At 46.3% G+C, this 17,600-nt stretch overlaps 1 protein-coding gene across 1 annotated transcript; it reads right to left on the bottom strand.

Annotated features, from left to right (window-relative positions):
• Window positions 1-2,201: 2,201 nt before the first annotated feature.
• APOLD1 (apolipoprotein L domain containing 1) lies at window positions 2,202-7,003 on the bottom strand. Its single transcript, XM_075491657.1, has 2 exons — window positions 6,982-7,003; window positions 2,202-4,813 (listed from the first exon to the last, which is right to left on the bottom strand). The coding sequence occupies exon 2, from the start codon at window positions 4,806-4,808 to the stop codon at window positions 4,068-4,070; it is 741 nt and encodes a 246-aa protein (XP_075347772.1). The 5' UTR covers window positions 4,809-4,813; window positions 6,982-7,003; the 3' UTR covers window positions 2,202-4,067.
• Between the last annotated feature and the right edge of the window lie 10,597 nt (window positions 7,004-17,600).

Genomic DNA, 17,600 nt, shown 5'->3' with positions numbered 1-17,600 from the left:
TTTGGTGGGGAGCAGGGTGGAGCAATTCTTTTCTGGTGAAATTCCAGTTTGCCTAAATCCCTTTTGTCTGTACATGTCTTTGAATAAAAGTTCCCTCCCGTCCTAAACTGCTATTGGAAAGCACTTGCTTCTAAATGGTGATTCTTTTTTTTGTGCTTTTCAGCACAGGACACTGCAGATTATACTGGATTTAGAAATTTTCACTCCAGGGCTTTTAGACTTGGCTTTTGACCAAACACGTTCCTAGCCCTACTGCTTGTTACAAGCTTAGTCTTCCTTAGGGGGCACAGGGTAGGAGCATCCACAGCAGATGAATTTTAGTGCAGGTGTAATGCCAACTATTTTACAAGGGATGCATAATAAGACAAGATGGACAGTGTGTATAGTAGGTCACAGTTAATGGTGAACGGTCCTGTCTACCCACTGGGACACCCAGAGAGAGGCTATTGGGATATCCTGACTCCCTGACTATACTCGGGCTCCTTTGTCATAGACACATTTTATTACACTTTCAAAACATACTATGGGACTTTCTGTTAAAATGTTGTTTGCATTCCTGGCTCACCACTGAATCATTCCTCCTTGCGGCAATTTCAATAAAAGGGGAGTGAAAATGGCATCAGGAGGCCAGGCTTCATAACTGCCAGCCCTGGCTAATCATCAGCCCCCTGGCCAGCCCCTGCCACTCCAGCTACCAAAGGAAGGGTTCAACCAACACATATACTCATTTGAAGGGTAAGTAACATAACTACTAGTAAAAAAGCTGCTTACCAAAGACACTTCCCCCAAATGTTGCTTGTGACTCTAAGAGAGTCACAATATTGGCACTAAGCCAATACTGGATTAGGTGCACCCCTGTCCCAGCCCGGGTCACTTGCTTCATGTGCTTTCTTGGTACCAGCTCTGGTGCTCATCTGACCCAGCACTGAGCTGTTTCAGAGAGCAAAAGGAATAGGAAATTAATCTTACCGCCAAATACAGTAGATTTCTGCCAACACAGCTCCCAAAGCTGTATCCCAGGGTATCCCATGAGATCCAGCTCCGACTGCATGGGAGGAGACAGGAAGGCATGCCTGGAGCTGGGTGAGGAGGATCCGACCACCTCCTGCCCTCCCTGCTAGCTGCTAGATCAAGCGTAGCTGAAGTGTGAGGGCACAGACTTAGATTCACAGGACCACCTGGCTTAGAAGATGTCCAAGAGCACTGGATGGGTTTTGGAGCAAAGTCACACAGCTCCTCTGTCTTGTGTAGGATTACAGATCTTCCAGCCTGGGGCCCCCACTCTCTGCCTGAGCCTCCCTTTGTATTCCTAGCTAACAAACCCGGGGAGGGAGGTGGCTGAGATCTGGCCAGGAGAGGGTGGTACCTTGGGCTCAATCACACTCGCACAGCAGCACTGTGCAACAACTCAAATCCTGACCTTGAGTGAAAGCTTAATCTAGGGAAACACAGGACAGAAGCGGGATTTTTTTTGCCTGTGTGGCTGAGAATGGAAGCAAAAGTTTCTGATTTGTCCCAGATGCTGAAACAGTGGCTGTGACTGCAGTGCAGGACTGTGCTGAACAGAGCAAACCAGCCCTTGTGAAGCTCCAAGCTATCAAATTCAGATCCTTCTGCAGGTCAGATTAGTCCATTCAGAGCTGTTGTTTCTTCTATGTTGTTCTCTGTGTGTGGACATGTGCACAAAGCTGCATTACTAGAAAACTGAGGGGGAGGTAGGAGAACTGTATGAGTTACATAATTTTCTCTGTGATGATAAAACCAGCCATCTCAGGAGTATGGTGAAGTCGTAACTGATCTGGTAGAGTTAGCTGGTGATATGCTGGATTACTAAGAAAAATTAGCATCGTGTCTGCCTTTGCACAGTGTGCAGTTCACACTCACACAGTTATGTGCTCACACATATGCACCTGAGCATTTGCATGTCAGAGATCAGCATCTACAGTGTACATGGGCTAATTTGCACACCAGGGTATGCACTCACACGGACGTAAACGCACACACTCATACACAAATGCCAGCTGTGCGGCACGGAGCTGATGACCTCACTTTTCATTCTCCCCTTTTGAACACATCCAGCTGCTCCTATTGATGCCCTGGCTCCAGTGCCTGGAGCATGAAATTGAGCAGGGTGAGCAAGGGGGCAGGAATGTGATCATACACAGGTGTGCAGAGAGACACTGACACAAAAGTGCTTCATATTCATTTAATCGAATGAGCAGAGTACTTGTTCATTTCTGGCAAACAAGCGTGGGTATTACAGGCATCTGAGTCACGCTCTGAGGGACGAAAGCTTTCGTCCTTCTTATGAGTAAAAACAAATGTTGATGTCATGAGAGGAAGAGACAAAAAGGATGCAAGCTTTGTGAGATGTCGTGTTGCCCTTCCTAAGAGTTCGCTTAGTGTTACAGAACTACAGAGTGGGTTTTCTGATCATTTTGATTCATGCACCTGCAGGGAAGTTTCCCTTATCCACTAGGGCCTGCTTCTGGAGATGGAATTATCCCTGCATTAACTCCTCTAGTTGTCTCAAGCTAGTTTCCGGGGTCCCTTCCTTGTACCTCTTCAAGGTACTGACGTGATCCCCATCATCACAGTACTTGAGCACTTTGCAATATTTGTCCCAGAAACATCCTTGTGAGGTAGGGAAGTGTTACTATCCCCATTTTTAGACAGGGAACTGAGGCACCGAGGGGTCAAAAATCACAAAGGACATATTTAGCAGAACAGTCACTTGAAAGAGAGTCCCAGTCCTTCCTCCTGCTTCGTAGGTGCTCTGCCACTGAATCATCCTACTCCTCTGCACCCCTCTTGAGTATTAGTACCAGTATATATATTGCTAACATTAAGCTTACCCTGAGAAGCATTGCTAGGAGTATGTGTAGCTCTCTCTGAGTGCTGCCTCCACCCTCACAGACAAACCACTGTGGGTCTCACAGGCTGCTTGACTGCACAGAGAGCGGCACCTACACCTCTCAGATGTGCTCCCATGACAGCTGGGCTCCAGCTCAGACCAGTAACACCAACCTATGCTTCCCTCCCTGCTGCAAGAGGTACAACTGCTTTCTTCCACCAGTCCCCTGAGGCAGGCTCTGGTCCCAGGGTCACTGACCTGTCCTTCTCCCTGTTTTGGTTCCTAAGATCTGTCACTGGTTGACCATGTTTCACCTATTTTATAACTACCAACATTCAGGCCATGCTTTCCTTTTCCTACAGGGACTTGCCCTCCCTCACAGCCAAAGAACAGGTCACTTGCTCTCACATGCCACAGACTTGCTTTGCCTCTAAGAACAGCTTCTTTCCTTTGGAGCAGAGGCCTCCTTTTTAAAAGAAAAAAAATACATCTTTAAATACAATATCAAAACCTTAAAATAATCCTATGTAAATAAATAGACCACAAACATCACAGTTCTCAGCCTAGAGAGGTTTCTTCAGAAGGGATAACAATTTATGACCCTGCTGTTTCACCCTGGGATGATGAGCCATCCATACAGTCTGTCATATCTGGAACTGCTTCCTTCAGCAGCCTTTCCAGATGTACCTTGGCAACAGGACTGTACTCCACTGGAAATTGGCAGCTGCTGGCTTTTTGAGGGCACACCAGCCCTTTTACCACTCATAGATTCGTAAGTTATTTGCAATCCAGGGTCAGTCAGCACCACAACTGCAGGGATGTCATCAGCCTCCTGACCCGCTTCTTTTTGCTGCTTTGGGGAAGCAGAGCCAGGGAGATGGCTGGGGAAACATGGATCTGAGGAACGGCCACCTACCCCTGCCTGCAGGCTGTGGGATCTGCTGCTGTGTACCCGATAGTCCACGTGTCCATCATAACCTCCAGCCTGAATCAGGTGGCTGCTGTGAGGTGTCAGGGGGGGTGTGTGTGTAAGCTTTAGCTTCCTATTGTGAAGGAGTTTGTGTTCAGATATAAATAAGGCACACAGGAGATGTGCACACCTGTGTGGATGAGCACGACCAATATTACGATAGCAACAGGTAGCAGTGCTAATGGTGGCAATTAATAATGTAATGTCTCCAAGCCCGGTTTTAATTATGGGGCAAACACTGCTTCAGCTGGATGGTCTTAGGGTCTCAGCAGTGGTTTTAGCACCCAAGTTGAGTCTCCTCGTGCGTGGGGAAAGCTCTGTCCTGGATTCAAGAAGTTCACACACTTCATCCATCGCCTTGGTGCAGGTCTCGAGGTTGGCAGCCAGCTTCTGGATTTTGGCTTTGAGCATGGCCTGGCTCACTTTTGTGACCTCCTTTGTGTATTCTGGCACAAGGAAGCTGTGGGAGCCGCAGAATACCATGAAGCAGACGGAATTGTACAGTGAGATGGAGGCCCTCTTCTCCGACTGGCGCAGCGTGGGGTCCCCCGGGCCCTGCCCCCGGCGGAGGAACTCCAGGCAGCCAAGGATTTCCCTCATCTGTTTCCGACAAGTCATTGCGATTTCCTGCACCTTCCTCACCTCCCGGGAATTGCAGAGCACTAAGGAGAGATCGGAGGTGATGCTGACGGCCCCCCCGGCAGTGGCCAGGCCCAGACCCACAGCCGACGCCAGGAGAGAGGCTCCCAGTGTTGCCGGACTCAGGGACAGCCCCACGATGGCTGTGACTGCTCCTGCGGCGGTCAGGGTGCTCCCACTGACATTGGCAATCAGGGACCTTTTGCGGAGTTTGTTGAGTTTACGAGCCGCCTTGTGAAGGTGAGCAATTTGGCCACGCAGCCTCCGTCTCTGATCCAGCAGCGCTATGTGGAAGTGGTGCGTGGGGTCTAGTGTTTGGGGAAAGGCAGCACCGTTTCTCTCCATGGCCTCTGTCCAGAAACAGAAAAGGCTGGATTGGGATTTATGTTAAAAAAACCCATGAGACATGCTCAGCCTGGACCACCATTTCAAGGATGGCATCCAGCCAATTTTTTTTTTGCTTCACTCAGCTACATGAAAGGTTTGCTGTCTGCACACACGTACACACTCACGTACACACACACACGTGCACGTACACACATGTACATTTAATTACCATATTCTACTGTAACTTTCAGACAGAGGAACTTTTGAATGTTTTTCTTGTTCCCTGAGAAGAGTAAAATATCTTAAGGGCTGGGGTCATAGGTGCTGTTGTTATTACCTCTGTGAAGACACAAAACGTCTCTTCCAACCCTGGGGTCAGAAATTCTCTTGAGATTAAGTGACTCAGTGCCCAGAGTAGTAATGCTGTCCGAACTAATGTGTTGTTCCCACAATGGGATTCAGAGGATCTGCAATATTCAAGGGCATCTTTCACAAGAAAGGCAAGGCTCTGAGGAGGTGAAAGCCACCCATCCCAGGTTGCTATTTAGGGGTCATTTTCCATTAATGGAGGACAGAGGGAAGCTGCTAGGGGGGTCAAGGTCTGGCTTTTCCATCTAGGAGGTGAGAAGCTCATTGATGCCTCAGACGGGTATTGTGAACATCCTTCCTTTCTTTATGCCTAAGCAACTCAAGGTCCTGCAGCATTTTTTTCCTATTGTAACCTGGCGTCAGGGTCTGGACAAAGATGGGAACCGTTGTTCTGTGGTGCTTAGTCCAACCTGTGGTGGTAGATCCCCAGTGACAGTGGCAGGGAGGCCTATGGGCTTAAAAGGTTCATGAAAGGCACATCAGAAAAGCGAGCCCACTTTCAGTGCGCACTCCCTCGGGGATGGGGAAACAGGGGAAATACAGGGGCCTGTGAATAGAAAAGTCTTGAAAACTGCTGGCTATGTCAACCTCCCCTGGCAAGATAGCAGGAGAGTGTCTTCCCTTCTAGAGGGTGAATCTTCAGGGTTTTGGTGCTAGGTGATCTCTGTTTGCTTTCTCTGTTCTTTGTCACAAGGGTAGAAAGAAATGTTCCAATAAGCATTTGCAGGTTGCTCTAGGGCTGCAAAGTGCTTTACAAAGGAAGCCAGCATCCTTAACCATGCTTACATATAGGGCAACTGAGGCAAGGGAGGCAAGAGGAGTGATGTGGCGTCGCCAGTTGTCTGGTGGGAGCAGAGCTTTTGTGCTCCACAACGCTGCATCATGCACAAGGCTCCGCTGCCTCTGCGCCTAGCAAGGTCTAGCCATAGAGCTAAGAAGCTGTTTGCAGTCCATAATGCCCTCATAGCCAAAAGAAGTCTCTGTAGCAGAAAGACCCTGTCCCAGAGCCAACTAAGCAAAACTATTCATTGCTGCAGCCACCTTTTCTCTTCTAAGTCTTCTGTACTGGAGGTGCCTGGTCCCTCACATGGGCATACTATATAGTTAGGATCCTTGGGGCTTTCATTCTGCAGAATCCCTGTGCTTCAGAAGGAGGAAACCTCCTACCATAAAGAGTCTTTCCATCCTAAAGTGTGTAACTAAATTAATTCTCACTGCAATTTTTTCCCCTTCTACTTGTCCTAATTCATCTCACACAGAATCCTTTAGGAGCTCCCCCTACACCCTTCAGAACAACAACCCCAGTCTCTCTTGGTGTCATCGGGCCATTTGAGCCACTTAGTACATTGTGCTTTTCTCAGCTGAAGACAGCGTCCTCTTATTTTTTACACTACAGTCAAAGATGAAGCTAAAAGCACAAGGACTAACACTAAGCTAAATGGATACCGGCATTGAAATGAACAATGAGCATATAATCAATAACTTAACAACAGATCAATATGATGATCATTAAATATATCGATTCCTGTAGCCTCTTAACAATTTGTTCTGCAGATTTTCTTGCTGAGAACAGTCTCAGTTAATAACAGCAGCCATTTCACTGCAGTTAGTAGAACAGTCATTCAATATATAGCATAAGCTATACATTGATGCATGTCTTTTGAATACACTGATCTATGCCAGCATAAAGGAAAACAAAACCAACTCCTGCTCTTAGAGAAAAATCTCCCCAACAGTAAAGGTATACATTAGTCCAAAACCTGCAAACACTTTCCTAATACAGTGCTCGGAGAGACTCCAAAAAATACTGATTCAAACTTACCTTCAGTTTCCAGCCGACCTCCCCAAAGACAAATTTTGATCTGTTTCTGGAGGAGACCAATTTATAGCTCCTGTGGACCAATTGCTGTGATGGGAATGCTTTGCCTCATACTGGGAGTTTGCCATTTCCTGCTCTCCCTTGTGCAGAAGGATGTGACACACTGGAAAGTGACCTGCGGGACAGCAAGCACACATCATGTTCAGGAAACGATCCCTGCGAATGAACATTGTGTGTTCGCTTTTCCTGAAGTGTAGGGGGAAAAAAATTTAAAAAAATCTCAGCCTATTCCTGGTGCTGAGCTAGTGCAGTCATTCCCCACAGGGAACCGTTGCCTTTCCTTTCCCTGAAATAGCAACTGACTTTACTCTGTGCTGGAGCTGCCAATTGCTTGATGACTGAAGTTTCCCCCCACCACACGTCTAGGGCCAGTGGAGCATCAGCCAGCCAGCTACTTCATTCAAGGCCAGTGTACTTTTAAAATCCCAGCTCTTTGGGACAATCGTGTGTGTGACTGGCTGGAGCACAGCAGTGCTGTGTGATACCTGGAGCTGTGCTCCACTCCATAAAAGGGAAGCAGCTCCACAGCAAGATGATTGCTCTGAATTCCCATCCCTTCTCTTTCTGAGTAGATAAAACCATGCAGCATCCTGCAAAAGGAGTGATCTGCCTGTGTTTTTTCTTTGTTTCTTAACCATGGGCACCATGATGGTTGAGAAACAACCATGTTGTTTTCCTAAGGTGCCTGCCCAGCAGTTAATGATCAGAAAGAAAAGGTCATTGGGATCCCCTCTTTTGCTGTTGCCTGGCAGTTGTGCCCACATACAGACGTGGCCAGAGGGGGGAAGTGATGAAGGTGTTGGGGAGGAACAGCTTAAGTGACACTCCTGGCGCTGCCTTTCACACTGAGCCAGGGCCAGCTTTAATCAAAGACAGATTATTTGGATGGGTTCAGGAAAAAATGATTTTTTGGTGGCACTAAGTGGTGCAGCCCACCTTAGACCAAAGTGGGACGTGTTCTTATTGACACAGGGCCTGTGGTACCAGGGACATCTGTTTTGAGCAGTTGTGCTTGAAGGTGGGGCATCTACTTTCTTGCTTGGTGGATTCTTACTCTTCAGGGCTGTTTGTTGACAGGGAACCTCTGATTGTGCCCTAGTGTCCCCCTGGCCTGGCTAATCTGAAAGCTATCTAGCTGTCACTGAGTGGCAAGGCTTTACTGTTGAATGTGTGAGATGCGTAGCCGCGCAATTGCTGGAACTGACCTTAGGAAGGAACAAGGACTGAGAGGCAGCAGGCAAAGAGAGGAGAAGGCTGGGATTGTTCATTTCAATGGCAGCTTGGTTTTAGATCATCTAAAAATGACTGTGAAAGAGCATGTCAAGTGTTTTGTCATGGGTGGACCTGCATGACGTGGGACATGAACAAATAAATAAATAGCATTGAAGAGCTACTTCAACCTGTCACAGACCTGAAAAGAGAAAACATTGTTTTGAAGATGCTTAAGTAAGCAATCTTGGTCCGTTACACTTTGTACATAATGCACGTTAACAGGAAGGTGAGTTTTGACACTGAAGGAAACTGTGCTTTAGCCCTTCCCTTTGTTTTAGCAAACATATTCTTGAATTGGAGCCCATCTGCCTTGGCGAAGGTTTGCAGTTGATAGACACAAGCGTTCTTTTGCACATTCCCAAATAGAATAGACTTTTTTTTATGTAACTGCATCTGCATCAGGACTTGTGCCAGCAGAGATGTCCTTGTTAGGACAGTGAATTTTGGTAAAAATGAAATAATGAAGAAAAGAAAAAAAAAAGGTCTAGAATGAGCTTGAGCCTGAGAAGATGACACCGTTTCGGTTGCTCTTCTTCCTTTCCCAGTGCTCTTCTTTCAATATACTCAGCTGCAAAATGTTGTCAGAAACCCCTGCGATGATCAGTGTGTGGGCGAGGACGTGATTAGAGTGCAGAAGAGACAATTCACTTCTTTATAGTATCCCCTCACAGAGTTTCCTGCATGCTGAAAGACCTACACTTTACAGAAGATGAGATGTTGGTCTCAGCCTAGGATGGTTTTTCACAGGGATCATCCCGGGGCTCCTTCACCACCTAAAGAGAATGTTTCCCCATAATCCACCCCAATAATGAGGTGCCTACCCAGAAAGTAAGGACTTCCCATGAGGAGCTACAGATGTCAACTTGATTTTTAAAAAGAAATGTGTATTAGAATAAGAAATATTATTTCCTTGGGAGCTGCCCTACAGCAGTATGCTGTGATCTGTTTTTGTCCCTGCTGACACTCCCACAAGCATCCCTTTGGTGAGAGTTTTGGTCTTCTCTCCCACCAATAATTACAGAGAGTCCCTCCAGCAAAGGTGAGCAGGTGGGAATGGGAGCAGGATAGGAGAGGAGCATCTTCTCTGAGTGCCTCCCAGGGACTGAAAGGCTTTCAGTGCCATTAGCGCACCTGCCCAGATGTGGGCATATCTGCCGAGTCACCGAGTAGGTCCCAGGGGCCTGCTTGGAGTGAATCTTAGCTACCAGGGATCTCAAGACTTGTGAGGTAGGTCTGACCTTCACTGGGCAGTCCTACAAGCTCCTGCACGCGAGCGGAGGCCTCACCATCCTGCCTGCTGTATGTTTTCACCCAACCTCTCTGCTGCTGCGGTCTCTTCATTGTTGGCCTGTGAAGCACTTGGGCTTGAGGGTAGAACGGGGACTGCAGGTGTTTCACAACTACCCTGGCCAAAAATGGTCCCTCTGCTCCACCCTTTCCCATCTAGCCACATCCTCTTGAAATGGGCAGAAGCCAGACCCATGCAAAATCTGCCCTGAAGGCATTTTGTGGGAGCAGATGACCAGCAAGGGGAAGGAAGGATGTTTTATTGCCTCAGCTCTCTTCCTTCCAGTGGATTTTGGCAGAAAGGACTGGTCCTTCTGCTCTTGTTCTCTCCAGCAGAAGGGATATATAGCAGAAGTGTTTATTCTGAAGCTGTTTGGAGCTACTGCAATGTAACATTTGAATGTAAATGTGTAAAATTTGAAGCTGGAGTTTCAAAGATACACTTCCTTTATTAGCATTGTTTTGATCAAATAATTGAGTACATTTGAGTAAATTAACATTCAAATATAATGTTTTTAACAAGGGATTTCTGTCACGCTTGGTACTTTCAACCTTAACCGCTGGATCCTGGGGCTAAAAGTTGTTTTTGTTTTTTTTTTTCCCCTGTGGTCAGTTGAATTGATGACAAATTTTAACTCTTCACAGCAAGACGTTCATTCAGATTCAGTGGGAACTTGAATAGGCCAAAACTAAAACAAATAAAGCAAATCAGATCAAAAAGGGCTGCATTGGCTTTTAGTAACCTTACCAGTAGATCCAAATTAATTTTTTGACAGCATTCTAGAATGAGACGGGCTGCTCCGGGCTGTGGTCACTAGTGTGTGTGAGACTTCAGCTGGGTTTGAAGAAAGCTACAAAGAGCAGGGCAGGGTTGGGGGAAACAGGACAGCCTGTGGGATGGAAACACCTCTTGTTAGTTCCAATTAAGTAGCATATTAGCCAAGTACATTGACTGTGCCTGTTCCTGCTTTGTGAGCAAGCATTCATGTAAGAAAGCTACCATCCTAAATTGCCTTGTCAAAACACTGCCAACAGTGTCTGCAGAGATCAAGTATTTATTTGGACATGGAGAGTGAATTTCTGCAATGGACTTAAACAGACCAGCTTATACTGCCATTTGCCACCTTTAATTAAGTGTTTCAGTGCAGGCTGTATGGCATAAGGCGCTCTCTCTGACACACAAAAAAACAACTCCCCACTTAGCCCATATGCCTCCAGCCTTGCCTGTGGCACAGCTGACATGACTGAGTGCAGCCGTATGCAGGTTCTACTGAGACCAGTGCTGCTGGAGGACTTTTGTCTGTTCAGTGCCTCAGCAGTGGCAGCAGCAGTGCCCCAATGAGCCAGTCTGGCTACCCGTACCCTCAAGCACTGTAGAGAATAGAGAATCATTACCGTATTTCCAGAACTGCAAAGAAACCTAATAGCTTGGTGAAAAGCAGAAATTAGGTAGCCTGGTTTCTTGTTGCTCTTTTCCTGTGGACTTCTTGGTGGCTGACCTCATGTTGCAACATTTCTCTCGAAGGAAACAACAGTCTGGATTCTTCTCACCTACAAAACTACTTATTTTCATGAAACTTGCAAGAAGTCGATGTCTTTGAAACCTGGACTGCTTTGTCAAATTCTGGCCAAGATTGCCCAGGAAGCTCAAAAGCTACTGGTTGACAAAACTGCCAACAGCCCCACTCCATAACCCTCATTTCTGTAGAGAGACAGACAAGAACAAATCCCTGTGTCCTGCAACTGAAACACAAGGCACAGATGTCCATGGTTTCTTAGTCCCCTTTGCCGGTGTGAATCTTGCAGCATTCAGCCAATCTTTGGTTTCATGTACTGCTCTGTGGTCTTCCCCCTGCCAGGGTGAAGTCCCTGTCCTCCAGTGCAGGAGGAGGAGCTGCTGGTGCAGGAGCCTTCAGTGGTGTTTCTGTACCGCATGCTGGCAGTGCCCCCGGGACCACAGTTTGAACGGGAAGGAAAAGCAGCTGAGCTGGGAAGCGTGACGCCAACAACATGTCTTTACCAAGAAAACTAATGGGCTGGAAAGGCTCAGGTGTAAATACCCCAAACTAGTCTTGGGAGCCTTGGGATAACAGATTGCTGGGTAGATGTAGCATTTACTTGCTAGGAAATGAGAGTGCCTGTGTTTCCATCAGGCAGCACAGGACAGCTTTACCTGGCTACCCTATTTGCCCCCTGCCAGTAGCAGATTGCTGTCTGGGTTAATGATCTCTAACAGAGCAGAGACACTCTTGCTATTTCTTGCTCCTCAATTCTTGCTCTCAGTTGCTCTGATATGGCCATTGGTGAGGTAACAAGTCTCAGCTTTGAGGGTACCTAGAAAAACTCTAAACTCGGAGGCTTGAGGGCACCAAACAACAATTCACTAATCGGTCATGGTGGAGAGAAGGGCTACGGAAATGTACCTTTGTCAGGAAAATTGGATTTGGTATCATCCTGTATTTGCACAATGAAAAGTTCCTGATCTTGTCTCTGTACTTGTCACTGGCCAAGGCCAGAAAGCTGCAGTGACGGGGTTCACCCCACATCCCTCTGCGCTTCCCTACCAGCTACCTGGGCAGTGGCTGGGCAATGCAATTTCAAATGTACTAAAAAAGCATCTGCTCCAATATTGAACCAAGAATGTAAAAAAATAAAACCGAAAAAATTGTGAGATGATATGGGGTCTCAGTGCATTGACATTGTCTGAGTTAAATTTTGTAAAGAAAACTCAACTTTTTTTACTATTTTTATGAACTCTAGTGTTTATTTTTAAATATAGGAAAGAAAACGAGTATGTTTTTAGAATTTGTGCTTTTATTTAACCTTAATTCTTCTCTTGCTTCTTCAAATTAACCAGCTGTTCTATTGTACATCATTTGCAGCTAGTTAAGAGAAATATTTAGTATTCATAACAATACATGGGCTTTTCATTGAAAAATAACTTAGATAAGAGAACTTATAATCAAATTTAGATATTGGAGACGGAGTGATTTGGATAGATTGAGGCTGCATTGCAGGTCTGCATGTTAATTCCATCCCAGTTTTACGAATGATGCTGGCTTTGTGTTGGGAGTATTCAGCTCGAAAACCTCAAATTTCATAAAGGGGGATTTGACTTGTCCTGGAATGGTCACAGTCATGTGTCACTGTCGCATTCCTTCATCATCAAATAAGAGAGTTTATCTCATAGTCCTTATAGAAACTGGTGCTACATTTGAAGAAGATGAACCAGAAGTTGAGAGGTTTGGACTGTGATGGAAGACCAAATCCTGTACTCCTCTAAATTTTTCAGGTCTCCTCTCAGTTTTTTAAAACACTTGCAAGACCCGTTTTGGGGCGGGTGGTGTGGTTTTTTTTTTTTTTAAAGTATTATTAATTTCATATTGTTAAGCTTTTACTAACAGAATTAAGGTTCGGCAGGAAACATTCCATGTAAAAAATGCACTGTGATGAAAACAAAATAATGAAATTCATTACATTGATTAACCCTCCCATCTGGCACCGTAGAAACATGGCAGACACACAAGGGCCTAAAGAAGTCCAGGAGAAGTTAAAAACTATTACCTTGAACTTCAGGCAGGGATGCATCTCACCTAACTTCAGCCCTCTTCAGAGGTTCACACGCAGCCAGTTTATTCACTTTCCGAAGCTCCCTCTAGAGCCAGGAGAAGAAACGGCCATCCCCAAAGGCTGGTTCAGTCCACCTCTTTCAGGTACCTGCTCTATAGTACGTGACTTATTATAGACACCAGTTCTTTATCCCTCTCCTGCCCCATTCGATGTCCCCAAGGTTTGTTAGGTTTATGCTCCAATTTCAAATGTCCTGTCCCACAGAGGCTTCTCTGGGCCAGAGATGGTCCCTGTAACCCAGCACCTGGTGTCCTGCAGTGCTAGTAGGAGATGCTATTGTGGAAGAGCGTGGGTGGCAGTGGTACATCCCTGCCTGTCCCCTTCAATAATAGCCCCTTCTTGACCACGGATTTATCTGGTACCTTTTGAGCCTGCTGATGCCAGCTGCCTCCTGCGACAGTAAAGTCCAGAAGTTCCCAGTTACTCATGGTATAAAGAAGTATTTTCTTCTGCCTGTTTTCAGCTAATGTACTCCTTTCATAGAGTGACCCTTATGCTAGCTGTGTGGGATCAGGGAAAGAAAAGTCCATGGGTTTGGTGATCCTGCACTGCACGGTGTGTGGCACGTGGTCCCCCCTCATGCTCGTGAGTGACAAGTTGTCAGTCACATTTTCAGGATTAGCAGAGGACAGGTACAAGCCAGCCATGTACAGAAGAACACAGGGCTTTGCAGAGCTGCACTTGGGAAGGCAAAGAAAGCATGTGATGGATAACATCACTGCATCACAGTCCTAATGGTTTCTTACAGGTCCAGGGAGACTAAGATTCAGTTTTAAATGACTGAATCTGAACCGAAAAAAACCCCAATTCAAATAATTATTATTTTTGTCAAGCCAGGACTTTTATTTTCAGGTCAGGTCTTCCATTCTGAAAATATGATAGCTGCAAGGCGATTCCTCTTGGTAACCCACCAGGGCTGCAAAAAATAATCAGAAACATTTTGTCCTATTGCCAGTGTGCTTATTGCCAGGGAGGGAAAAAGGGAAACGCTTTCTCACAAAAGGCCAGATAGTTCTTTTTGTACCTTTGTTAGTATTAACATTATGGCGTAACCTGGTGTGAGGGCCTCAAAAATTACTTGTTACACATTCCCCAGACCTGATCAGAAAGAATAGCTGTCAGTAACATAAACCTCTTTGAAAGGAAATTTATGAAGAGGTGGTGGTATTCTCATCAAGGAGCTGAGGGCATCTTTCAAGCACAGCACCAAATCTGTTAATGGGAGATCTGGCAAGAGCAAGTCACCACTCCCATGAGGCCTGGGAGCCTGCGCTTCCAGAAGAGGGGAAGCTGGCCAGCTGCAGAGCCAGGACGTGATGGGGACAGGAGCTTGGCGTTTCTCCCAGGCTCCTGGTTCAGATGTGTGCTGCGCCTGAGTGCTCTGCTGCCTGGTGTCCCTGAAGCAATTTCATGAGACTACAGGGCTGGTCAGCAGATGCTCTTGGCCTGCTTCCTGCACCCTCCTGAACAAACGATCAGGACATGGGAGGGAGGAAAGGAAAGCTGGGAGAGAATGTCCTTCCCTGCATCTGCAGATACGCCCTGCATGATTAGCAGAAGCCATAAAGGCAGGGCATGGCTGAGTGACCCCGTGGTTTGCAAACACATGCAGTTTTAAAAAATACTTTCTAAAAATGGCATCATTCTGGGAGGTACAAAGGCTTGGAGGGGTAGTAAACCTCTCTGGTAGTGTCTGATCAAATGCAGCCCTTGAAAAGATCAGGTAGCGCCTCTTTTTTACCAGTCCAGTAACACAAAAACCCCAGCCCACCCCAAAACCAAAGTAAGCAAACAGACAAAAATAACAAAAAGATATTTCCTTAGCTATTCTTTGAGTTTTTCTAACCCACCCAGACACAAACAGTAAAGAGAGACCTGGCTTTTGGGTCTAGCTGACCTGGGCCTAGGACAAGACTTATAGAGGACAGTAAAGCTGTTTGTATCTTCCCAGGTTGGATGGAGCCAAGATAAACCCTGTTGCCACTGAGAGCAACCCAGAACAGGTTCTACCTTACACTTTGCTTCTCACTGCCAGAAGATGCTCTGCTGGCAGCTGGAAATTGCTGGGGTGAGATGAGGAGATTCTCCTCTGAAATACCCAAAAAAGTATTTTCAAGGAAGATTCTGTAAAAAAACACCTGAACAACAGCATTTCCTTTGAGCTCCATGACATTCGGAGCTCTGGGGAAAGGGAAACCCTAAGCTGCACCAGAGAAGAATTAGATTACCAAGGACCAGTCTTCTGACTCAGGCTTACATCAGGATCATGGTCCATACAAGTACTATGCAAAGAGATGCTTGTATGGAAGGCAATCTCCTCTGTAGTTCCTCACAGGCTACACGTGGCTACATGTTTAATTTAGCTGTTAAGATAGCTTTTCCAGATTATTTTGTAGCCCGTCTCCTCACCATATGAGCTCTCCCATTCACTCTCCCTCTCCCATTCCTGATTAGAGGACACATCCATGTGGCTTGGCAGGACTACTCCAGACGACAACCCTGGAGTAAGCTGCCAGACTGAAGTATGCCATTCCCATGTGCATACAGGGTCTTGTGGCTCATGCTTGCTCCACACCATATATACAGAACCCTCTTCTACAACGCATGTTGCTTGCAGTATCCCCAACAGGGCCCTTTTAGCACTCATCCTGTCCCGTCTTTATGCACACATGATAGATCCAGCATCCAGCTTTCCAGCCTAACTCCCTGTTTTGAGACACAGGTGGGGAAGAACTGGGGCTGGAGGGCCAGAGGAGTTTCCCACTACTCTGGGGAAGGACACAAAGATGACAAACTTCACTCCTAGGGTAAGCCAGAGAGGGATGCATTGTCATCGTCTACTTCAGTACCTGTATCATAGTGAAAGGAAGGAGAAAAGTTCTGGATGCAATGTGTAAGCTCCTGGGAAAGAAGATGAAAACCAGAATGTCTATGCTCGCCTGCTGCTGAAAAGCTCCCAGTGTGCTGCTTGGGACCAGCGAGGGACATGGATGGTGGTTTCACAACCTGGCTGAGAATAAGGCTTCAGCAGGAGCTGGGAACAATTCTGTACTACAAAGCACTTGCACAGGAGGGATGGACCCCCTTTGGATCAAAAGAGAAATGGGCTTCTGGCTATGAGCATGCAGGAGGTTGTCAGTGAGCTTTTTAACTGAGCAGGGGAAAGCCACCCAGTGGTGACATTTTTCAGGATGGTGCTCCCAAGGACAAGACATAGCAAATTCCGTAGCCTCTAGGGAAGGATACATCAGGGGATAGCACAAAACAAGAGGGTTAGCATTCAAAGAGAAGGCCGGGGGCCAGATCAGTGCTGTGATTGTCTCAACATCAGGGCTTGAAGCCTGGGAAACAAGACGGGAGTACTGGCACATTTTTCTGATATAGTAGGCACTTTGGAAACCTTGAACTTGTAAAAAGAAGCTCAGAGGAACAGCTGGAAGGATTAAATCCTCACAGGTGGGTAGAAATGGCTGAAGTGAGCTTGCTGGGGATACAGTGGTAGGGCTACCACCCACCCAGAAAGGCCTGAAAAAGGGAAAGATACTGGCACTGATAACAAGAGGGAGGGTTGAGCGTAAGAAAGCATCTTTCAAAAAGCTGCAGGTGTGTCTGAGTAAAGAACACAGAAAAGAACATAAACTCTAGCAGATTAAGCATAGAAATATAACTGAGCTGTGCAAAAAGGGATTAGAAGATCAGGTAGTTAAAAAATCAGAACTAGTACTAAATTGTTCACCTGACACAGCAGCAGCAAAAATCCTGCCTGCAAGCCTGTCAGACCATAGGACTCTTGGTCTATACGTCTACTGGCTGTGCCAGACACATTGGTGGAGCTATGACGAGGGTCAGAACATACAGCCTCCTGGATAAATACAGCCTTTTCAATAATGTCAGCATAGTTTCAGCATGAAAAGGGAGGTCTTGCCTTGCAAACATCTTTTTCATGAAGTCAACTAGTATGTGGGGAAGGGTGATCTGGTTGATGTGATCTGCTGGGATTTCCAAAGGCTTTTGACAAAGCCTCTCTGAAAAGACCTTAAAGAAAAGTCAACAGCAGCAGGATAAAAGAGAAAATCTAGCATGGATGGATCTTTGATAGAAGGTTGAAAAAAGCATAGGACTGAATAGAGGAAGGTCACCAGGGAGTTCTGCAGGGGTCTGTACTAGGTATCATCTTAATTTATGTTTGCTCTTACAGCTCAGGGCAGGGGGGATAATTAAAAAAGATCATTTGGAACCTTGACCCATAAATCACATAACTCTGACTGGAGCCTTTTAATTGTTATTAGTGGTCCTAGGCCTCATTCAAGCTGAGCAGCTTTGCAATAGGTTAGCATGAGAGGTAGCAGAGCTGCAGTGTGGAGGGCAGTCAC

Source organism: Mycteria americana, chromosome 1, assembly GCF_035582795.1.
Source record: "Mycteria americana isolate JAX WOST 10 ecotype Jacksonville Zoo and Gardens chromosome 1, USCA_MyAme_1.0, whole genome shotgun sequence".
Classification (NCBI taxonomy): Eukaryota; Metazoa; Chordata; class Aves; order Ciconiiformes; family Ciconiidae; genus Mycteria; species Mycteria americana.
Note: the sequence above shows the minus strand (reverse complement) of the source record. Positions and strands in the feature narration are given on the sequence as shown.